Source organism: Prosopis cineraria, unplaced genomic scaffold, assembly GCF_029017545.1.
Source record: "Prosopis cineraria cultivar Desert tree isolate PC_DT_omini unplaced genomic scaffold, ASM2901754v1 PC14, whole genome shotgun sequence".
In the NCBI taxonomy this organism is placed as follows: Eukaryota; Viridiplantae; Streptophyta; class Magnoliopsida; order Fabales; family Fabaceae; genus Prosopis; species Prosopis cineraria.
Genome location: NW_026555345.1, coordinates 23882989 through 23907206, shown reverse-complemented (window position 1 = coordinate 23907206; position 24218 = coordinate 23882989). Strand labels below are relative to the sequence as shown.

General features: G+C 32.5%; 3 protein-coding genes across 5 annotated transcripts; 1 reads left to right on the top strand and 2 right to left on the bottom strand.

Annotated features, from left to right (window-relative positions):
• Nucleotides 1–545: 545 nt before the first annotated feature.
• LOC129293178 (mitotic spindle checkpoint protein MAD2) lies at nt 546–2892 on the top strand. Its single transcript, XM_054930985.1, has 7 exons — nt 546–794; nt 903–918; nt 1027–1157; nt 1754–1874; nt 2119–2222; nt 2337–2458; nt 2546–2892. Exons 1-7 carry the CDS (start codon nt 722–724, stop codon nt 2600–2602), a joined length of 624 nt encoding a protein of 207 aa, XP_054786960.1. The 5' UTR covers nt 546–721; the 3' UTR covers nt 2603–2892.
• A 276-nt stretch (nt 2893–3168) lies between these two features.
• LOC129293177 (trihelix transcription factor GT-1-like) lies at nt 3169–9739 on the bottom strand. 3 transcript variants are annotated; one of them, XR_008589110.1, is made up of 6 exons: nt 8906–9739; nt 7588–7626; nt 6412–6549; nt 4126–4350; nt 3809–4037; nt 3551–3688 (listed from the first exon to the last, which is right to left on the bottom strand). XR_008589110.1 is itself a non-coding variant. In XM_054930983.1 (5 exons), exons 1-5 carry the CDS (start codon nt 9444–9446, stop codon nt 3486–3488), a joined length of 1146 nt encoding a protein of 381 aa, XP_054786958.1. In that variant the 5' UTR covers nt 9447–9733; the 3' UTR covers nt 3169–3485. The 3 variants fall into 3 exon arrangements, 2 of the variants coding, with proteins under 2 accessions (XP_054786958.1, XP_054786959.1); XM_054930983.1 differs by lacking the exon at nt 3809–4037 and having other exon boundaries at nt 3169–3688; nt 8906–9733; XM_054930984.1 differs by lacking the exon at nt 3809–4037 and having other exon boundaries at nt 3169–3688; nt 4126–4347; nt 8906–9731.
• Nucleotides 9740–18017: 8278 nt separating this feature from the next.
• On the bottom strand, nt 18018–23874 carry LOC129293288 (uncharacterized). Its single transcript, XM_054931166.1, is given in 14 exon segments — nt 18018–18534; nt 18536–19016; nt 19018–19072; nt 19075–19104; nt 19107–19227; nt 19395–19475; nt 19478–19578; nt 19581–19677; nt 19774–19870; nt 21081–21255; nt 21258–21357; nt 21359–21433; nt 23332–23477; nt 23590–23874. Coding segments are annotated over 14 exon segments (1998 nt in total). The 5' UTR covers nt 23732–23874; the 3' UTR covers nt 18018–18237.
• Between the last annotated feature and the right edge of the window lie 344 nt (nt 23875–24218).

Sequence of the window (24218 nt, the reverse complement as noted above, 5' to 3'; positions counted from 1 at the left end):
AAGCATATTTTTAGTCATTTAATTTTGCGCCAAATTTTATTTTGATCTTTTAATTTTATAAATTTTTTTAAAATCTTTTAACCCTAATACTGTTAATTTCATTATAAAAAAATTATATATTAAACTTTCAAACATAAACAAGACGTTCTCAAATGTTAACATGTTAAGTTTAATTTTTTTTAAAATAATAATAATTGATATAAAAATTAATCATTTAAAACTATTGGTATTAGAATTAAAAAAATTAAAAAAATATTTTTTAAAATTAAGAGTTTAAATTAAAATTTTATATAAAGTTAAAGGATCAAGAGTGAAATATCTTTGGTTGATGAGTAATAAAGAAATAAAAGTGGGATGTGTTATCAAAGCAAAAGGAAAAAAACGATACCCCAAAAAAAAAAAAAAATCCATTCCCAAGTACCCAGACCGTTTTGTTTTTCTGGGAGATCAACATTTGACCGTTGAAGACGCACCAATTTTAAAAACCAAAACCAAAAACGGAACTAGCCGTTACGCTGATTATCTTCGAAGCCCTAATCTAGTGCGCCTCTTCGTGCAAGTGTTTCACAAATCGCATCCCACCAGTTTTGGGTTTTTTCTTCTATTCATCGTTCCTATTAATCGATTCAACCAAATCTCCCGCTTTAACATCATAACTCATCCGATCCAGTATCATATATTCTTGTCGATTCGAACATAGCCTCCTCTGTTTGCAATAGACATGGCCTCAAGAACAGTCGCTAAGGATATCATCACTCTTCGGGGTTCTGCTGCGATAGTTAGCGAGTTCTTTGGTATGTTAACTCTCCTTTGTTCTCTCGTACCGATTCCTTTCATCCAGAAATGGTTTGGGGTTTTCCGATCTGATTTTTTCTTTTTTAATTTTTATTTCTCCTGATCAGGATATGCTGCCAACAGGTGATCAATTCTGAACTAAATCTCTCGCTCACTATCTCTCGCGCTCGGTTTCAATTTTTTGTGTGGTTATACTGATAACAATTATTTTGATTGGAAACCTTGTCTCAGTATTCTTTACAATCGAGGAGTTTACCCAGAAGAAAGCTTTTCGAAGGTCAAGAAATATGGCCTCCCAATGTTGCTCACACAAGATGAGGGGGTCAAATCTTTCATTGCCAATCTAACTGCTCAGCTTACTCGTAAGGCCCTAATTCCTTCTTGGTATTCGACGATTGACGGTGGTTGATTAGCGTAAATTGGAACTTGAGATTTATTTGTACTAGGCAAAAATAGTATTAAACTTGCCCGCTTCCTTATCATTTTGATGCCGCCAATTCCAACTGAACTGAAGCACTTTTTGTTGTTTTGAAGCCTTTTCTTATACTATGATGGGACATGATTGAAACAATTCGTGGAGTGCCGAAATTTTGGGAACTGTAAATTTATAGCGACTTGGTAGTTATAGGATTAAATATATTTCCAGTTCATCATCTTCTTAATGCTGCCAATTCCAGCTGAACTGAAACAGAGCAGTATTTTAATGTCTGGAAACTTTTTTCTTAATGCCATGCTTGGAAGTGATTGAAGAAATTCACAGAATAACTTTATTTGGAGGCTTTAAACTTACTTCGACTTTATCATTGTTAGTATCAACAGACCCACTGGCCTTATCTGTGCTGTCAATTTCAACTTAACTGTGTGTGTGTGTGTGAGTGAGAGAGAGAGAGAGAGAGTAATTTTGATGTCTTAGACCATTACTGACGATTGAAACATCCGAATCTCTCATGTTGTGAAGAATGGCTTGAAGCTGGGAAGTTACAGAGGGTTGTCCTCGTTATAATGAGCAAGGCCACTGGTGAAGTCCTTGAAAGGTGGAATTTCAGCATTGAGACCGACTCTGAGGTTGTTGAAAAAGGGTAAAGTAACCGAGTCGCTATATGAATTTTCGTTGTCATCTTTTGTCGGGAACTACGAAACACAGGCACTTGAAAAATGAAGCTTTGTTTTATTGTTCAGACACTTGAAAAATGAAACTTTGTTTTATTTTATACACTTGTGTTAGATGAAACTCAACAATATGTTTTTCGTCTTCTTATTAATTCTAGTGTCTGAAGTACTCTGCTCTTCATTTATGCTTTTCTTTTTGATTTGATCTTTCAGTGTATCAAGGGAAAAGAGTGACAAGGAAATAATGAGAGAGATACAAGCAATTATGCGACAGATTGCTTCAAGCATTACCTATTTGCCATGCCTTGATGAAACTTGTAAGGAATCGATAAGCATCATGGATAGAAAACTTCCCACCTCTGCATTTTCCCTCGTTTCTTCCTCTTAACTAAAACGAAACATAACATCGATATGGGGTCCGCTTGTTTCAGGTGTTTTTGATGTGTTGGCATACACTGACAAAGATGTGGCGGTTCCATTCACTTGGGTTGAGAGTGATCCAAAACTTATTGCAAATCCACAAATGGTGAAATTGCATTCCTTCGATACCAAGGTGAGCAATCTACATGCAGTTCAACTACTTGTATGTTCTGTGGTCACTCACAAATTCCCCCCCCCCCCTTCTTATTTTGCAATGCAGATTCATAAAGTTGATACTCTCGTTTCCTACAAGAACGACGAGTGGGATGAACAGTAGATTCATACTTATTTTCCTGATTTTGTTCTATTCCTGTGTTTGTCTACCGTGAATTTCTATTCACAAATTGTCAGAGTGTCTTAGGTCTGTCCATGCGTATGATGGTCAACCCAATCTGAGACAGTACAAACCGCTTTTCTGTTGTATTGTTCAACTTGTTTGTGGCTGCAAGAAATGTGCCACGTATGCCAAAATTGTAGTTGACTATGATTTCGGTTGTGATGATAATTCCGGGCAAACACTGATCAGAGTGTGATCGTAATAGAAAATTCTTCGTTAAATTAGTATAATGATTCGTTAACTTCTTGGTTATAATGTTCTTGTTTAAAGCTCAGGCATTTGCTGACAGCGGATAAATAAAGGGGTTTCAAATCACATCATCTGCTGCATTTTTGCAAACCCTAAACCCACAAAAGGGGGGGAAAATTCCCTTTGATATAAAAAAATTCGTGCTATTTTAATGAGAAATCAGATGAATTTGCAAGCCATCTTGAAAATTGATTAAATGCTCTTGCGACTTGCTTTTGTCGTTTTACACCCAAAAAAAAAAAAAAGGACACTTGTGCTGTCGACGAAGTTCAGTTTCCAGTTTCCTATGATATTGGAGAGGTCTGTAATATTTTTGTCGAACACTGCGATATTTTTCTAACAATGGTAACTTCTCTAACAAGAAGATTATAGCACTAGAAATTGCTTATTTACATACATGCTGGATCTACAGAGAACAGCATAAACTATGCACATCAATATTCCTACAAATATACTTCCAAATAAAACCCCATGATTGTGCTGCATGAATCTCAAAGAGATATATACAGTCCCCTAAGTTCTCTAGACATATTAAGCGGATAGCCGAAGATTGACATACCATGTGCACCTGTCTTCAACTCACACCACGGTACACGGCACCAGGTTGAAGATCATCCAAGTTGTCAATGTTTCTATATCCATCGAATTCCCTTAGACAAGTCCAGCCCCGTCGGGCCATAAAATCACGGTGATCTTGTTCGGTGTAAAAGATTTTCTCTTCAGTATGAACATGGATTTGGTCAGACTCATCATAGTGGCATACTTTAATGGCCATTCCTGCAATCATAATTTCAAGTCTTACTCAGCAAGCACACACTTTGAGTATGAGTTTCAATTTTTCACATGCAATCAATCGTTCAGATTAATAATGGGACCACGAACTAATGAGCTGATCACCTAGCAGGAAATGACAAAGTTTACTCCATTTTTATTTGTGTGTTTGAAAGAGTTTACTCCTTATTCATGGGTTTCGTTGCTGACTGAACCTAACTTCCTGGCACTGGCTAAAAGTTACATGATTCAACAGAGCAGATTGCTCAGTAATTATTGATGGACTAACATCAATGGCATTAGGTAAATCAAAATAAACCAACAATTATTCTCGCTCCATTCCATCCTCAGCCGTCTGTGCATGGAAGTAACGCACTTGTCAGAACCAACTTGTGTCTACAAAACAGAATGATTTCTAGAAGATTTAAATAAGCTTAATATACCTTCATCAAGGTGAAGAGTGTAATTTCCTAGAGGCATATCTCGGTCAAGACTCCTTATTATCTGGTATTCATCCTCCAACCAAAACAAACGTTTGCTTCTCAACCTAAAAGCAGCTCTTATTGCCTCTTTGATGGCTTCTGAAGTACCATCAATGCCTATTCTTCTTGTATAGTCGCCCCATTTGACTGTTATAACCCTTCCACATGATTGACCTTCCCCACCTGCTAAAAATATTGAAGATGAATAAACAAGAAAAGTATTAAGATAAAGTCAAATGCTTCTACAAAACAACAACAACAACAACAAGCCTTTATCCCATTAGGTGGGGTCGCCTACATGGATTGCAAAACGCCATTGTGCTCTATCATTTATTAAGCTTTTAAGAATATTATTAATTAAGAGATCACGTTCAACAACTTCCAAGAGTGTTCTCTTAGGCCTTCCTCTACCTCTCTTAATCGGACTCAAAGTTATATGTTCCACTCTTCTCAAATGCTTCTACAAAACAAAATGCTTTAATGTCGCCCAAATTTCCATTTTCCAGAACGGAAAATCAAATAAAATAGCATTCAGCACCAAAATTTAAAAGAGGATAATTTTGGAAACTTCTTAGGAAAAAGAACATGGTTTATAAAAACAAAATAGGGTTTAAGGGTTCACTGTGTGTGGGAAATAGGAACCTTACAAGACCCGTTTGTTAGAACATTTACTCCAAGTTTCTACCCAAAGTTAATATGGCCTTTATTGTATTATAATTACCCTTATTAAAACATTAAATTAAGATAAATGAATAGATGAAAAAAATATTAAGGAAAGGAAAAAAAATAATTTATTTACAAGGACGAACTTAACCTAAGATGAGAGCCTAAGGCATATGTAACAGTTAGAGGACATCAAAATTCACGTAATTCAAAAGGTAAAAATGTGTTACTTGGTTGGTATTTTTTTAAGGAAAATATATTATTTATTTTCATAATAATGAAATGAAAGCAAAATGAGTGAGCTTACATTGTGCCAAATTCCATTCAAAATCCATCATATTGATTTTGACCATGAGAACTTCACCTCCATGAACACACTTGTTTGAATTAAATATGAAAACAATGACTTCAGCCCTCAATAAAGAACATGTTCCATGTCTTCTAATGGCACTGAGTCTGATACATTCAATTTCACACAAAGGCATCATATTGCATTATATTCCTATGGCTTCCTTTCATAATTTTTGGGCAGATATGCGAAAGCAAATTAAAACCAAGAAAGGGAAAAGAAGTACCAGGCAAAAGAAAGAAAGCGAAGAGCAAAATCAAGGCAAAGCCTATCACTAAGCAAAAGCAAGTCAATCATGTTATGCTCTTGCATCATCCACTATAACGCTAGCATACCAAGAAAATGAGAACAAAAAAATAATAATAATAAGAATAATAATAAGTAATAAAAGGAAAGAGAAGAGGAAATAAAACAGGAAAGTACAAGAAAAAAGAAATTAAAAAAAAAACAACACAAGCATTAGTCCTTTCAAATCATATTGAATTCAACCCACTAGGCGTTAGTGTTGAGTCTGATGCATATGATCTCAACCAAGAGAGCGTACGCCTTCCTTGGATATATTGGAATGTTAGAGAATGGGATACAAGATAAAGGAGAAAAACAAGATGTTTTCTACCTATTCCTGCCCATATTGTCACGAGAAGGGATGAAACAACAACAACAACAATAACAAGCCTTATCATGTACGATGTCAATGAGAAGGGATGAAAGAAGAAAGAAAAAAATTTCTACCTTTCCAAGCAAGCTCTAATTCTCTCTTTCTATTCTTCTCTCTCTCTCTCTCTCTCTCTCTCTCTCTCTCTCTCTGCACCTCAATTTTCTTGTCTCCCTCTTGCTCCAATTCTTTTGTCTCTCCCCTCCTCCTTCCTCCTCCCTTATATAGACACACATAGGGTTTATCTCATTAATGACTCAGCCTCACCAAATCAAAATTATTTTCATCATCATTGATTCAAATGATGAAGGAATCAAAGATCATATAAAAGGAAGGTCTTAAGAATGCATAATCTTTGAAATTATTATTGGGAATTTTATAATCTTTGAAGGTCATACTGATAAAATCACTTGACAAAAAACATGGCTCAACAAAAGTAAGTCACTTCAAACAGTTTCATATGTAATACTATTAATTGAGAACCTTTAGCCATGCAACATTAATATTTCCTGTTTATTGTCACTTTCTTCTCTCTTTGTGATCAAGCACACATCAAACAAGGAATCTATATATAGCTTACCGCTTATAGGAGTTTCTCTCCAACTCCAAGGAGGAACTCCACTTGTGGCAACAGTATCAGCTGCAGTAATTGCAAGAGGATGTTCATCGTGATCCAAACGATTCTCAAGATTGAGTGTTGATCTGCCAGTGGCTGAACCTGAACGCCAGGTACTTGAGTAACATGAAACATACGAAGTGCCAAAGACTACCACGGAAGGAATAAACAGGATATGTGTAAATGAAGTCAAACATATATCTAATTCAAGCTTTTTTGAAAAATAAGAATACTTCAATCAGTTTACAGTTTTAATGTCTTCTCTAAATTGGATTAAATGATGATGATTAGTGTTAAATCATTCTTAAACATTAAAGGGCTGCAACAAACAGATGCTAAGTTAGGGTAAAAAACCGATAGAGGACAATTTGTAATAGTTTGAGATAAATTGTAAATTACATCACTAGCCTGGAAACCTATTTATAATCACCGAACCCAGGAATCCCAAAGTAAAATAAAAATCCCCTACAGGAAAATCAATTTCACAAGGATTCCTAATTTTACTTTCTTTCTTTCTTAATGTTTCCTGCATCAAATTGCATTTAGTAATACGAATACTTCCGATTGCTATATGAAATATGAACCAAAAAAGAAAAAAAAATCATCATCATCATAAAGTTAACAAGTTTCCATGCGCATTATCATGACCAAAAAACCCTTCATTCTCATGCTCTAGAAGCATTTCATTATTTATCCCACTGTTCCTATCATCACGTGGAAACAACCACTAGTTGCCGACAAACCTCAATTCCACATGCATATTTTGTGTTCTTGATCCCTTGAAGATATTGAAATTCTCAGTAGTAGTTTTAGGGATTGTAATTGGGGAGTTTTACCCTGGTATTTGAAAGGTTGGTGGCAATTATTGAAGGTAGGTAATAATAGTTTTAACTTTTCTGTTAACGTAACAGTATTTAACCATCAGACCATTAATACCAAAAAAAGAAATTGATGGAAAAATGATGCAGGTTTCATGCGATCTAAATGCAGCAAACACTTACCAGTGCAATTGACCAATAACTAAAATCAAAATTCCACAATCAAATTATGATCCTAAATGATATATAGCAACCATTATCAAATATGAAATTTTTCAGGAAATCAAACAAAATTTGGAGAGGAACTTTTATATTGATATACCTTCAACAGGCCCAAAAGAAATGCTGGCATCCTCCATACCTGTACAGCCACATAACTAGTCAAACAATCTTTTTGTAAAGGAGAACGGAGTAAGTTCATAAGCAACAAACATTAGAAGGGCATGACTACCACCAAAACCATGATTTTGATGGTTTTCAACATGAAACCAAACATGCACTAAAACTTCATTTGAATCGGAAAGCTATCCTGGACTGAAGCAAGATCACCATTCAACCTCTAAATTTTTGGGACTATAATTTCTGCCTGATGAGCCACATACAGAGTTAAGCATCAGCATGAAACAATATTTTATCCCTGAAGCTCCATTTAAATTTCATTTTTGTCCCTAATGTTTTTTCAGGTGTCCATTCCTATCCTAAGGTGACAGTAACATGATACTGCAATCGTGGAGATATTTGATATACTATTACTATAATAAAATCAATGTAATAAACCTCTATCACAAGAGAAAGGAGCATTCTATTTATAAATTCCTGCATGGCAGATCCAATGAATTTTTTTTAGAATCTCCTAGGCCACTAAAGTGGTATCAAAGCCGATGTTTGACCATGATAGGTATATGGTGACCCAGGTCTGGCGATCGGGAGGCAGTCACATAGAAGCAAAAGCTCAATGGTAAGGCTCTTGTGTCAGCATGTCATAAACCCACACTTAAAGGAGATGTTGGGATCAAGTATGAAAAGAAAGTAGAAAGAAATCGCACGTTGAATATATTTGGGATGGAGGGGAAATATATAATGGGAAAAGACCATAAACCTAATGCCAGAGGTTTTGGGTCAAGAGGAATTATCAAACTCACATATTTTCTTAGAAAAATACAATAAAGAGAAATGTGTACTGGATCTCTCCGATGTCTGAGACACCCCCAAGTGCCAGCAAGCCTTAGAGTCAGCTGGTTTTTGCAATTTTTGCTGAAACTTATGAATCCTATAAATCAAATAATAGAGATGCCATCTTGTCTGCTCAATTTTTTCAGAATTCGGAAATGATTAGCGGATTTGGCGTCATGCATAAGGCAGTCTTCTCCAATTATAACTTGCACAAACAGTAAATAATTTTGTTGTTTAGCCTATAGACCCATTCCCTTTTGTGAGAAAAGAAGTACAACCTAACAAAACGATGGCAGGATATTTCATGACAAAACCAAATTTGTTAGAATTCAGAAACGATAGGACAATAAACAGCTGAGCAATGCTGCTCGGACAATCCCTCTTCACAAAATGTGCGAATCACCCACATAGATTCAGTCACAGGCAAATCAGAATTGCAAGTTGCAACACAAGGGAACAGTGGATACCTTTATCAGAGAAGTGCATATAGGATTCAACCTTTGGAGGAGTAAGGCTCTTGTAGCACACACTCTTGCTCCTCTCTTTCAAAATCTCCTCGATGTCTTTGTAATACGACATCTTAGCGGACCCAGCTCCCCTATCTTGATGCTTCGCCTTCTTAAACTCCTTTAGCAGATTTCTCCACTTATCCGTACACATAGTCGGAGATCGATCAAATCCCTTATCTCTCATCTTCGATGATATTTGTTCCCACAAGTGCTTATTAGATTTGGAGGTATTAAACAGCCCATCCATTTCCCGACGAAAAGCAATGAGATTTCTCGTCTCGTCTTGTACCCAAGTCTCAGCGCGCTTCTTTGGCGCCTTAATTTCAACCTCGTGGTCCTCGCCACTACTGTCACCGAGGATCATTTGATGTTGCGGAGGTTGTTGAAGTGGCGGCGGCGGAGGAGGGAGTTCGGCATTGGACGCAACCTCAATCATCAAATCTGGGGTTGCTTCTTCTTTGTAGAAATCGATGGGCCGGGGTTTCTCCGATAAATACATCCAAACAGAAACGAAATTCAGAGAAAGGCGAGTATCAGGAGTTAGAGTTTGAAAAGCATTAGACTAAAACAGAGAGTTGCAGAGAACGCAGTAGCGTATTGCAGTGATAGTGAAGTTGAAGCTTTCGCATATGGAATCAGATGGGCTTGTCTCTTCATGTCTTCCGCTTCCAGTCCAACATTTTCCAGCTGATTTCATCTTGCGTGTCGGTTTCAACATTCAACAGCAAATCAATCAATTTCAATATGAGAAGCTTTATACGGAGCCAACTTTCTTTTTCCTTTTTTTTGGAAAATCAACAATCAAGACTCGTAAAAGAACCAAAGCACTCTTGATTTATATAAATTAACTTTACTTGTTAATATGGCCTACTTGTCAATACATGATCGGTAAAGTTATGGCCATGAGTTCATTTAATAATGTTAGACAATAAATATATATATATATATATATATATATATAATAATCTAAGTTCAACAAAATGTTTCCTTGTTAATTTCTCAAGGAAAATTATTATTTTATTGTATTTACTTGTTAATTTAATGTGACCAATTACAAATTAAAAAGTTTAAAAATTTATGTACTTTACAAATTTTTATTTATAAATTCACATTTCATTTGCAAATTCACATTTAGAAGTCATTAAAATAACTTATTTATATATGTAATAAATTTAATTTTAAAACCATTTTTTGTTATAGAATAACTTGTTAATTTTTAAATAGCACTTGTTATTTTTTAAAATTTATTTATTCATCTAACATGATCACTAATAAATTAAAAGAATTAAAAATTCATAAACTTTACAAGTTTTTATTTATAAATTGACATTTAAAAGTCATTAAAATCACATTTAAAAGTCATTAAAATTACTTATGTATAAAGGTAATAAATTTAAGGCCCATTTGTTTTAACGTATTTAATAAAAAAATCACTTATTTGTCAAAAAATTTATTTTATAATTTTTTATTATGTTTGTTTAAATTTTTAAAAATAATTAGAATCTAAAAAATATATATTTTTAATTATTTTAAAAAGCTACTTTGAATAGCTTTTAAAAATAATATAATGTGATAAATAGGAGAAAAGGTTTTAAAGGGGCAAGATATGGAAAGATATTATAAAATTTAAAAATAATATAATAATAAATTATTTTTATAAAAAAGTCAAAGAAGATATTATAAAATTTTAAAATAACTAAGTAATAATTACTTTTTTTATTTTAACTAAATATAAAATAATATATGCTTTTTATAAAATCTCTTCAAAGCTCTTTTTATAAAATATCTAAACTACCAAATTACTTGTTTTTTAATATTAAACAAACAGACCCTTAATTATAAAACTATTTTTTCATAGTATAATAGTAGCTTATTAATTATTAAATAGCATTTGTTATTTTACAAAATTTACTTGTTAATATGATATGAACAATTATAAATTAAGAGGTTAAAAAATGCATTAAAAAGTAAACTTACCAATCATGTATTGACAAGTCAACGTTATGTAAGATACATAAATTTTTAAACCTCTCAATTTATAATTAACCATATTAGATTTATAAGTAAAATTTTGAAAATAACAAGTGTCATTTAAAATTATCAAGTCACTATTATGCTATAAAAAAAGTTATTTTAAAATTCAATTTGTTACCTATATACAAAAGTGATTTTAATGATTTTTAAATGCCAATTTATAAATGAGAACTTGTAAAATACATAAATTTTTAAACTTTCTAATTTGTAATTAGCCATATCAAATTAACAAGTAAAGTTTAGAAAATAACAAATATCATTTAAAAATTAACAAGTCAATGTTGTGCTATTACAAAAAAGTGATTTTGAAATAAAATTTATTACCTACATGAATAAATTATTTTCATAACTTCTAAATGTCAATTTATAAATGAGAATTTATAAAATATATGAATTTTTTAAGCTTTTCCATTTGTAATTGGTCATATTAAATTAACAAATAAAGTTTGAAAAATAACAAGTGTCAAGAATTAGCAAGTTACTATTATATTATAATAAAAAAGTAGTTTTGAAATTAAATTTATTGCCCATAAGAACAAATTATTTTAATGGCTTCTAAATGTTAATTTATAAATGAGAACTTTTAGAGTATATGAATTTTTAAACATCTTAATTTGTGATTGATCATGTTAGATTAACAAGTAAAGATAATAAAATAACAACTTCCATTCAAGAATTAACAAGTAAATTTTCTATTATAAATTGGAAGTAGTTTGAAAATTTAGATTACTACATATATTAACAAGTAAAGACTTTGTGGCTCGATGGCCATCACAATTATATTTTATGGGTGGCCAAGGGGTTATGGGTTCAAACCCCTTGACCACCTTTCCCACCAATTAATTTAAATCAATTGGTCATCGCTGTTAGAACTATAGTGACTAATTATCGTTCGTTAGTCTAATGGTCAGCACTAGTAATCATAAGGTTGACTTTTCATTTTTTTTTTAAAAGTAAGGGTATTCTTGTCATTTTACACTCAAAATTATGTAATGTTGCTTAAGTAATAAAAGTCAAGCTTTTTAAAAATACACTTCCTCCTTTTTATAATTATTATTTTTTATTACAAATTTTTTCATCCAAGTCTAACTTTAATAAAAAAATATGTTTTTAAAATACATATATTTAAGACAAAAAATTAAAAATTTATTAAATTTTTAGATATATTGTTAAATTTTTTATTTTTTAGCTTCAATAACTCATTTAATGTTATGAATTATCTTTTTAAAGTATTGTGTTTAAAATTATAAGGCATTTCATGTCTTTTAATTTGTAATCAATATAGTTTTTCTAAAAATACTTATTGTGCTTGGATTAGTGAGGATTTATATTTGGTTCAAACCCTTCATTTAAATATAAATTTATTTCTTATTACAATTTATTTGTAATTTTAAATTTTCTTTGCACTCTAATTATTTTAAAATCTAATTACTTCAAATATATTGTTCTATTCATATTTTTACAATTCGAGATTCTCATATATTTTTCATCTCTTATTCATGTCGATTGTTGATAAAAAAATAGAAATATTTTTGTTCCGAATCTAAACTCAGCTATTTTTTAATTTGAAATTTTTTTAACTATCCAAATAAAAAATTTTAAATACATTGATTTTAATTGTGATATTTTAAATTTAAAATTTAAATCCAAAAATTACCCTAATTAAATGTGTGATTAATATGATTATTTAACTAAGACAATATATTAAATAAGGATAAATATAAAAATAATATATAATTTCATATGTCATTAATTGACTTATGGAGATTGTAACTTAGTTAAAAATATATCATAAAATTGAAGAAAAAGGGACTAAATAGCATCTAGGATCATAAATATATAATATTCTCTTTGTCTCAATTTATAAAATATTTTTTTATGAAAATTTGATGTCTCAAAATATATCTAACATTTTGAAGGAAAAAAAGGTGTTATTAGTTATAATTATTCTAATATTACTTATGATTATTTTATTTTTTAAATATTCCCTCACTATCTCATTAATAAAATATATTTTTAGAAGGATAGAGAAAAATTAAGATTACAAAATTATATTTAATAAATTTATTAGTATATGTTATAAATTGAGATGGAAAAGGCAGTATACATGTATCCGGGGGTGGATCTGCTTTGAAAAGCGGCCCATTTTGAAACAAGTTGGTTTGGGCATGATGCGTTTATCTTGTGTATCAAAGAAGGATGGCTTATTTTCAAGGAAAAATGTCAACCAAAAATCTCTGGAGAAAATGCATATTAGTCAAGAATAAATATTTTAAAAATTTTTTATTGCAGTACTTTAATCCTCAAATAAAATTATGAAAAAAAAATTATCCTTAAAGTTTAAAATTTAAAAACCACCCCCCACTATCGCTAGTGTCAACTACCAAAAACTTTAATAGTCGTGAGGTCGTTGAATCTTCAACTCTAATAATACTTTTATTTAAAAATAATTAATAAAGGTGATTAAGAAAATGTTTGATCTTATAACTTTTTAATTATTTAAAAAGTTTGGTGGCCTAAAAAAAGATATGAAATAAAAGACTAAAGTTAAGAACAGGAGGAACTAAATAATATCCAATAAGGCACTTTAGCTTTAGAAGGCTACAACTTCAGTATGCCTGTGCCAAGGTGATGTTAGAATGGCCACCAAGCCAATTTAATTATATATAGTAAAAAAATATAAGTAGTAATTTAAACTTCAAAACTACTTTCATATTTTAACATACAAGTGTGTTATTAATTTATAAACGACACTTGTTATTTTATTAATATTATTTATTAATTTGATATAGATAATTATAAATTAAAAGTTTTAAAACTTCATACATTTTATTTGTTAAAAACATAAGTGTATTGTTGTTAATCATGAATAATTATTATCAAAAATTGAATAAATATTTGTTGATAAACGATTGACACATACAATCAAACATATTCTATTAGTTTTCTAACTTATTTAAATTTGAATGGGTTGTTGTTAATTTTAAATGAGACTTAAATGGATACTTATTTATAAATGACTAATATTTATACAATTAAGCTCATCTTATTCATTTTTTTAAGTTGTTAAAGCTTGAATGGAGTGTTATTAACTTCGAATGAGTTGTTGTTAAAATCCAAATAAATACTTGTTGATGAAAGATTAATATGTACAGTCATGCCCATCATATCTATTTTTCTAGCTTGTCAAAATTTGAATGGATTATTGTTAATTTTAAATAAGTTATTGTCAAAACCTGAATAAATATTTAATATTGATAATTGAAAGCATAAGTCTAATGGAACAAGTGTAAAAATAACAAGTCATTCAGGTTTTGACAATAAATACATTCAAAATTAACAACAATTTATTCAAGTTTTAACAAATTAAAAAAAATAGATAGGATGGGTTTAATTGTACAAGTGATAGTTTTTCATCAACAAGTATTTATTTAGATTTTGACAATAACTCATTCGAAATTAACAATAATCAATTCAAGTTTTTACAAGTTAAACAAATTGATAAAATGGTCTTAATTGTATGTGTTAATCCTTCATTAATAAATATCTATTTAAATTTTAACAACAATTTATTTATAATTAATGACAATACATTTAGACTTTTAACAAGTATAAAGCATAAAGTTTTAAAGCTCTAAATTTGCAATTATTCATGTCAAATTAACAATTAATATTAATAAAATAACAAATATCGTTTAGGAGTTAACAATCCACCATTATGTTATAATGTGGAAGTGATTTAGAAGTTCATATTACTATTTATATTCTATCGCCAAATATAATTAAATGGGCTTAGTGGCCACCAACTTTTTAGATGGTCAAGAAGTTATAGAATCAAACCCTCCCTTAGTTATATTTAACAATTATTCTTGAATAAAAATTGTTACTGGCATTGGAGACCTTGCTGCTGATAGGGTCTCCAGCGATAATCTGGTGGCTTGCACCGATGATAGTGGGGGTGGCTTTTTTATTTTAAACTTTAGAAGTAATTTGGCCATTTTGTGCAAAACATTAATTTCACTTGAGAACTAAGAATAGTGAAAATTCAAAATCTTTTGGTCCTTAATTGATATAGATTTCCTCTAGTGATTCTTAGTTGATATTTTCATCATTTTCAACCACAAAAAAAAAAGGATGGCTTATTGTATATAAAAAAAAAGGTTGGCTCGTTCTGCCCTTTGTCCTTCTATTTTTAAATATGATCATAAAGATTTTACAGTGACTAATATGTACATAAACTTTATTATTTTTTGTGCTAACTTAATAAAATTTATGATGGGTTTATGAAAAAATGAGTAGGAGGCAAAAAAATAAAGGACATTAAATTAGAATTTTTAAATATGCAATAGATGAAACTTCGTAAGGAAGAAAACATGACGATTAGGACAGGCAAATAGAAAGGTCAATGGTTAGTTTGCTAATACAATTTTCAATTCATTATAATTTTATCAGCTCAACAATGGAATTAATAGAGTAATGTACACATTAGGAGATTTAATTATGTTAATGACAATAAAGATTAATATTGTAGACAAAAAAAACTTAAGGGGCTAGAGCAACGGAAAATATAGAGATTCATCATTAATACCAACACATGTTATAAGTATGAGGACGAAAAATTATATTTTTCCAATATAAAATAAAACGCTTCTGATTTATTCTATTTTTCTTTTTTCAGTCTCACTCTCCTCATTCATTGTGAAGTGAAATGCGTTGCAATATTTGGTGGATGTATCTGTGATGCTCTTTCTGTATCTGACTTAGCTCATGATACTGGTTCTCATTTTGGAGGTCTTTAATCATCTATAATTATTTTAAGATAATAATTTTTTATTCTTGATTATCGATTTAACTTCTCAAGTTAATTCTTATCAATTTTATCTCTTGTATGAATTATCGGTTTGATCTTTAATGTAATTATTTTTGTAGGGAAAAAAAGAAAATGGACTCAAAAATTTAAAAACAAAAAAATAAGATAAGGACACAAGAAGATAAAAAATGAGAAAAAAATGAAAAATAGATATAAAAAAATTTATTTCGTTTTTATTTAGTTACATTATGTCAAGTTGTCAATATACTTTATACATCAAATTAATTTGAAGGCCAATTTATATTTTAAAATTTAAAGGACCAATATTATAATTTAAGAAAATGTAATGAATTAAATTAATAAAAATAAAAGTTGAAAGATCAAATTAATAATTAAGAAAAAATTGAGGGCTTAAAATTTTCGTTGACCTATTCATTTTTGAATGAAACTATCCATTTCCATTTAAAAAAAATTGTGGGTGTATATAATTCTAAGATTCAAAAAACTTAATGGAATTGGTTCCTCTATTTTTAGTGTTGTTTTAGTCTCTATACTTTTTTTCATACTTTTTTTTTCGTTGCTCTAAACCCCTTCAATTTTAGAATGAATTACATACAAGTTCATAAATTCAATCATCAATAAACTTAGAAGTAATTAATTATATTGAACGGGGTTTTAAAGTAATTTTTCTAAATTTTATCTGCAATGTTAGTTATTATCATCACTAACGTAGTTAAATCTACTTATGTATATATGGCTTTGTTAATTTTGTTATTAAATTGGTAAAATTATGATGAGTTGAAAATTATATAAACAAAATAATTACTAATATTTTTTGTTTCTTTACCCTAACTATCATGTCTTTTTCCTTATGAAGTTTAATCATTTAAGCATTTAAAGATTATGATTTAATATCCTACTTGTTTATTTTGCCTTCCACTCATTTTCTAAACAACTCATCATAATATTAACAAATCACATGATAAGTAACAGACGATGTATACATTACCAACTGTTAAATCCTTATAATTAAATTTAAAAATATGCAGACTAACATTTTAAACTGATGAAATTTACGAAACAAAATGAAGTAGCACGGTATGAAACGGTTTTGGGAAGCTCCAAGGGTAAACTTCGAAGGAATGAAGACAAACAAATGCAGCAAGCTCTATTGCGGGTTTCTATCCACTACCCTTCGTTTGATTGGAGATTTTTGGATAGAAGATAAAGGAAACTCCTTGTCCTCCTTCGCTCCAAACTTGGGTGCTTTTAGAGAGAGGGTATTATTTTAACTATTTCCTCCTCTCTCTCCTTCCTAATCAAACAACAACAACAACAACAACAAGCCTTTATCCCACTAAGTGGGGTTGGCTACATGGATTGCAAGACGCCATTGTGCTCTATCATTTATCAAGCTTTTAGGAATATTATTAATTAAGAAATCACGTTCAACAACTTCCAAGAGTGTTCTCTTAGGCCTTCCTCTACCTCTCTTAATCGGACTCAAAGTTATATGTTCCACTCCTTACTGGTGCCTCCCTTGATCTTTTTTGTACATGCCCAAACCATCTCAACCGATTTTCCACCATTTTTTACTCAATAGGTGCCATCTTCACTTTTTCGCGTACGTGCTCATTTCGAATTTTATCTTTACGTGTATGTCCGCACATCCATCGTAACATTCTCATCTCTACTACTCCAACTTTATGCTCTTGCTGTCTCGTTAGAGCCCAACATTCACTACTATATAACATTGCCGGTCTGATAGCAGTGAGATAAAACTTTCCTTTAAGTTTATTAGGCACCTTACGGTCACAAATAACTTCTTTAGCTTTTCTCCAATTAAACCACCCAGCTTGAATTCTATGTGAAATATCTCCACTGATTTCGCCATCATTTTGAATAATGGCTCCCAAATATCTAAACTTTTCCACTTGAGATATAATTTGATCTCCCAATTTCACTTCCAAATTATTGTTGAATAATCCTTTACCAAATTTACAATATAAATATTCCGTCTTACTTCCTAATCAAACAAAAAATTATTAAAACCTTTCCTTCCTCTCCTCCCCCCTTAATCAAACAATGAATCAATAAAACCCTCCTCCCCTTTCATTGAACCAAACAAGGGGATTAGAGTTTGGAAACAGCCCCAGGCAGAAAAACAAAAAAGAGGTACTTATTCTTCTAATTTAGCTTTGATTGTCATAAATTCCAAATCCTATATAAATTAAATAGGGCAAGACAATTTTGCACATAATTTCCGAGTCTGGGAGTTACCATCTTCATCTCCTGAAACAGAAAGGAAAAAAATTGAGGGCTTGATTTGAAATTGAACCCAAACATCGCACATGGGACCCTGACTCCCTCAGCTTAGTCATTGAAAGCAGCAGTGTAAACAAATGGTCTCAAACAAAATTTGATAATTTAACAACATGGATCAAAGTCAATTCCTAGACTTCTTTCTGGACTTAGACGAAGGCTTAGTTTGCTCAGAGGCAGCATTATGTGCAGCTCCTTTGGAGCCACCTGCCTGGTGTGATTTTGGATTTGAGTTGTTGGAAGATGCTCCAGATTCCTGCTTGTCTCTACTCACAGAGCCCTGAGAGCCTCTCACTTGAGCAGCTCTCTTGTCCTTTCTCTTGGGCCTATAGCTTGATCTCTCTCGCTTGGGAAGCCACCTTTCTGGATCTGGAGGAGGACCTGGGTTTGCAGGGTCAAACCCTTAGGGTACCTTGGCTTTCTCTTTCTCTTTTCTTAGCTTTTGTCTTGTTCTTTCCTTCCTCGCGAGTTTCAACCGCACTGACGTTAATAGAACCCTCGACATGTTTTGCTCCAGAAGTCTTCTCCAAGGTATCTACATTAATACCCTTCAAACCAGGCAATGGCTTTAATTGCTTTTCATAAAGTTCTGCCTTGTTAACATCCATGCGGGCAACTGTTGTTACCAGCCCAACTAGTGCTTCTATGCTTCCTTGGCTTTTCACAAGCTCTTCATACAGGCCAGCGGCTTCCTCCTCCTTACCATGTCTAATCTTGAATGAAGCAGCCTCTTGCATAATAATGTCAAGCTTATTGTCCTCTGTCATGGCATTAGACCACCATTTGATCGCAGAGTCAAGCACTGCAGCTGCACCATCAATGTCACCAGCACGCTCTTTTAGAGAGACAAGGGTGGCAACAGTGGCAGGCTTGTGCTGGATATCCGATATCCTAGCCAGAGAATGCTGCGATATGAGGGTGGCCAGCAGCTGCAGCCACCTGAGCCTTGCTAAGTAAGCAACTTTGGACTTCTCAGGGAACTTATCAGCAACTGCGCTAGTATTTCCTCAGCCCTTCCCGCTCTGTTTTCTCTTACCAGCAATGCAGCTTGGAGTAATATGGGCACTACACTGTCAGGAAACATGTCTGGTAGTCCAGAGACGAGTTCTCGGGCCTATAATCACAACAATCATCAGAAAGATGCTTACATGCCAAATAGCTTGTCAACCAATTTTGAAATAAAATAAATGTGGGCACATTTTTAATTAGTCAGGTAGGGTGACTGAAGACAATGCAAAGAAATTAGAAGACACAGACAGGAAAAAGAAAAGAAAAGAAAACTAACCTGGTCCAACTTTTGGCATGAAGAAAAAGCAGGACACGATTTGTGTATATGGCTTCCCTTTGTTTGGCTGAAATTTCAAGTCCAGTCCATGAGCAATCTGAAAGCTCGGTGTCTCTTTCTCTTTAAGCCGATCAAGTTTCTTTAGGCTGTCAGAAACATCTTTTGGACCTTTCAATGAAAAAGGTTGTTCACTGCCACAGCAATTGATGATTCATCGGCCAGATCTCGTTTAATTATGTCTGTGTAACCTTCCACAGCATCTTGCTTACGCCCAAGAAGCTGTTCAAACATCATGCTTGATAAATTAGTGGCCCTTGAGAACTAACAATGTTTCCTTAAGTGAAATAATAAGTATGGAAATTTCAGAATTTTTACCTGCTGGACATAGGCCAATTGCACAGCTATAGGAGACAACTCAATTTCTATTGCGTCGTCAGTTGCGTTATCTTCCATAAGTGTCTCTTGACCAATTCTGACACAACACACATAACATAAATATTAGCTTATGTAGGGGGCAAGTTTCAGGGTAATAAGTTTAATATGCTCATGAGAAGACATAGCATTGAAGATGAAAAACTGATTAGCAAAACAACAGGGTGAAAACTAAAGTCTAAGAAACAAAATAATAAACAATAAAAATTTATCTTATCTCTCATGCTTCATTCCGCAAACCCATACCAGCATATACAAAAGCAAAAAAAAAAAAATATCTACACAAAAAAGAGTCACTGCCAAATGTAGAAACTTAAGGGAACCCAGAATTTTATTTTGCGGGTTAAAAAGTTTGCATAAATTTAATCTGCATATTATCTTAAACTATATGATATGAAAAGAGTAAATAAATAAAGAATATCTCTACAAAATTTACATATTCAACTCATTGCTGCCAGAAGTTAGATTGCCATATCCAAATCTAATCTTCAAACCATCATCATGGTGTCACGCCTCCAAACATTGCTTATCTATCGAAGATCATTACTAGACAGTAGACACTGCTACACTTGCTATCACAGCCAACCCTGGGATCTTCTATTTACATCTTACTTCCTTGAAACCATCATCAATTCTCTCTCCGAAAGAGAGTGTCCTTCAAATGAGGGGAGAAATAACAGGATACGGAATTAATTAGATTTGAAATTTTTATTTTATTAGAATGACTTTAGGATTTGATTTGAATAAATATAATCTTTTAGATTACTAGGTTATCTTTTAAATATTAGAATATTTGCATTTAATTATTAGGATTATAGAATATTATGCTTTTAATACTTTTATTTCTTGGGTTAGGTTAAGGCTTATAAATAATGGCTTAACGTATTTGCTTTGTAAGCCTTTTGAATGAATAATAATTGATATTGATTTGCTTCTCCTCTTCTTCTGTCTCAACCCTTTTCTGTCTCTACTCTCTCTTTCTCTATTCCTTCCTCTTCTCTCTTCTCTACCTTCTTTTTGTCTCTACCCCTCTTCCATCTTTACTCTCTTCATTCTTTTTCTCTTCTCTCTTCCCCCTCCCCCATCTTATTTATAAGTTTATTCAATGCACCCTTGACCACATTGGCACAAATGTGTATATAAACCAACTGAAGAGGGAACAAAAAAAGAGCAGTTATTATGCCAAGTTTAATTTCCCACATTTTAAACCTGCTATTTATTATGATTTCTACAATTAAAAAGGGCCTCACCTTCGAGCTGACAGCAAGAGTTGCTCTGCATCAGTGTGCTTATTCATTTCAATTAAAGAACAAGAAGTGTTGTATGCCAGCTCAAAGCTACTAGTTGGCTTAACCCGAAGCAAATCCAAAGCTCCTTGAACTTCAGATGCCCTTCCAGCCATGACTAGGCCAGCAACAGAATTATTTCCAAGTTGTCAATCTTGGATTTATAAAGCTTCTGGTAATTATCCACACAAGCATCCATTTTCCCTAGACGATACAAAATCTGGGATTCTAGGAGCATGGTTTTCATCACTTTTCTCTTGTCTTTTCAGAGACTCCAAGGCTTCATTTAACTTGTTTTGTCTGTATAAGCAGTATGCCTATTTAGAAACAGCAAAAGGGAAACAACAATATCAATTGGTAATCATTGTTCCATTTGAGCACACACAAGCTGCATCCACACAATGAATTTCCAAAAACTAAACCATTGAGAAATACATCCATGTTTAAACATATAAATGTTTCAAAAGAAAATGATGCTTGCATGCATGCATATATACATAATACATGCATGCGCGTATATCGGCATAGTAAATGGTCCTGCTGATCAAGTTGATAAGCTTGAATAAGAGCAACACATTCACTGATCCACTAAAGAGAAATAAGCACCCCCTTCATCTCTTCCAAAAATTCAAGCACTGGTATACATTTATGTCACTGGTAAACAAATAATAAGTAGCCCATGGATTACAGCATAGCCTAAATAAATCAAGAGGCCAGTGGCAAATGGTGGCAGCCAACAAAGAAGAAATGAAAAAGTGTCTTCCAAATTTATACATACCAGATTGCACTTCCCATTTCATCCAATATTATGCCTAACATCAGTTGCGGAGCCACATTAGCTTGAGGGGGAGCAAAATGCACCCCTCACATTGGGAAAAAAATACAAATGGATGTGTAAATTTTAGAACTTTGCACCCCCTATTTTTGATATTTTGCACCCTCTAAACCAAATAAAAAATATTTGGCTTAAAAACTTATTAGATATATAATATTTTAATGATCTAGATAAGATATGAAGAGTATCTTTATAATAAAAGACCATATCAACATGTACAATATAATTTTTTAAAATAAAAAATGACAATCAATCTATTTATATAATTACAATTTTAGTCCTAGCATGATTATTATTTTTAAAAAATATTATTTTTTCATTAAATTATTCTGCATTCTCAGGCTCCAGGTCTTGGCTCCACCACTGCCTAACATGCTTCATGCCTTCTCCATTCAATCACCTACACTACTTGTTTCTTCAAGAGAATATGAAAAGAAGATAATTATATGATTTTGAGTATAAAAGGATGAAATCCAAGGAATATTATGCATTTATAATGCTCACAATTGTAGCTTAAACTACAAGTTTTCTGTTGTACTGCACGTATTACAGCCTTTTAATTTTTAAAGGGCAAAAGAAAAGGAATTGGCAACAAAGAATTCATCTAGAATATCCACAGTTCACATAATATCGTACTAGGAATGTAATCTATAAACGATTGGCCTGGTAGAGCCAAAATTAGTTCAATAAAAACGCCCGTGAAGCTTATCAATATATGTTTATTAGCTGATAGTTGACCTCCTAAGTTGTCCTACACTAAAGATTCTTCCAAATTTCCAATTTTTTTAAAATCATATCTCATCCTCAAACCCTAATTACACACGCTATCTTGTATGCAAACAAACCAAAATTCACAAAGCTATGGTAGCTATACTATGTCAATATTACTCAATCTATGAGACACAAAGTAGAGGAAAAGAATTTCATGTTAAGATTAACAACAAGCATATCCTTTTTTTCATTTATTGATGCAGCTAACTAGAGTGTATAGAGAACACATCTCAATGCTAATTCTGCATAACAGTGGAGAAATATAGCCATGGGTAAGGGACAACAAAATATCCACTTAACTTGCCAAGACCAAAAAGCATTTGATTCTGATATTTATATTAAATACGAAATCAAATTTGAGTTAAGTTCAACTCAAGCATCCCAAAACTCAGCCTTTAAAAGTCTGTATAACATTGATTATTGAGAAATTCCAGCTGATTTCCTTGATAAAATCATCGCACTCCCTCACGGCCTCATGGATTAAATTTCTCCATGCAGCAGCCAAGCTTGGTCACAAACAAGCACAACTTGATAAATAATCGAGTTTCTACCCACAGCAAAAGTCAATTTGTGAACCGAAACACTACAAAGGAAGTCGAAATTACATACTTTAAGGAAATTGAAATCAGCCGGCGACCTCCGAGAAGATTGAATCGTGGAGAGTGCCTCTTGAAAGCCATCAGGTTTATCAGTTTTGATCAGTGCCACAACTTTGCATCGAAGAGCATCCTCGTCGCCAGGTGCAATCGAGAGAACTGGAATGAGTTTCAGACATCAAAAACAAAGGCGAATGATACAGAAAGTGAGAGAGGTAGGGATGGAATACAAATCAACAAAATTGAAAAGCATAGTAAGCGCGGAACGAACTTTGATCTGCAACTTTAACAGCATTCTTGTAGGCGGAACTGTGTATGTGCCTGTTAAGCGTGGTGAATAGATCTTCGATCGGAGGGGGAGGCTGTGACGCCGGTGAAGCAGGTTTCGACTTATCCTTCGACTTCGGAGCCATAGATTCACTCCGCCAGAAGACCAAATCTTTTCTCGCTCGCCAAACAGGCTATGGTGTTAGATCTTCAGCAAACGACGTTCGTCCCCTTCACCATCCAGGGATCTTTGCCCTTTCCGGATTTCCCAGTGCTCCATTCCCTCACCGGACTGCCAAAACCATAACTGGGCCCAAGTCTAAATGCACTGGGCCTTTGAAGTCATTATTGGCCCAAATTCTCAACTTTTGTGTAGTCAATAAACTTCCGACCCAAATGTGGCTCACCGACCGTTATTCAATCTCGTTGCGCGTTAGCTTTCACTTTATTTGTTTTTTGGACCGACAGTCGCCAGCCTGCACTTGGTAATGTTAAATTAAATTATAAAAAGAAAAGTTTAAATACATTTTCCCCTTATAATTTCCTTTTAGAGTGGTGGACACCTTATATTAATAAGTAAAATATTTTTTTAAATTATTTTTTAATTGAGCAAAATTCTCCTCCATTAATGAA

What these genes read in the sequence shown, in the direction of transcription:
- LOC129293178 (XM_054930985.1), top strand. Translation starts at nt 722, where the DNA reads ATGGCCTCAAGAACAGTCGCTAAGGATATCATCACTCTTCGGGGTTCT. An exon ending in TCTAACTGCTCAGCTTACTC is followed by an intron (nt 1,158 to 1,753) that starts GTAAGGCCCTAA and finishes CATGTTGTGAAG; the next exon opens with AATGGCTTGAAGCTGGGAAG. An exon ending in TCTGAGGTTGTTGAAAAAGG is followed by an intron (nt 1,875 to 2,118) that starts GTAAAGTAACCG and finishes TTGATCTTTCAG; the next exon opens with TGTATCAAGGGAAAAGAGTG.
- LOC129293177 (XM_054930983.1), bottom strand. Translation starts at nt 9,446, where the DNA reads ATGTATTTATCGGAGAAACCCCGGCCCATCGATTTCTACAAAGAAGAA. An exon ending in TATGCACTTCTCTGATAAAG is followed by an intron (nt 7,627 to 8,905) that starts GTATCCACTGTT and finishes GTGGCTGTACAG; the next exon opens with GTATGGAGGATGCCAGCATT. An exon ending in GAGAGAAACTCCTATAAGCG is followed by an intron (nt 4,351 to 6,411) that starts GTAAGCTATATA and finishes CAATATTTTTAG; the next exon opens with CAGGTGGGGAAGGTCAATCA.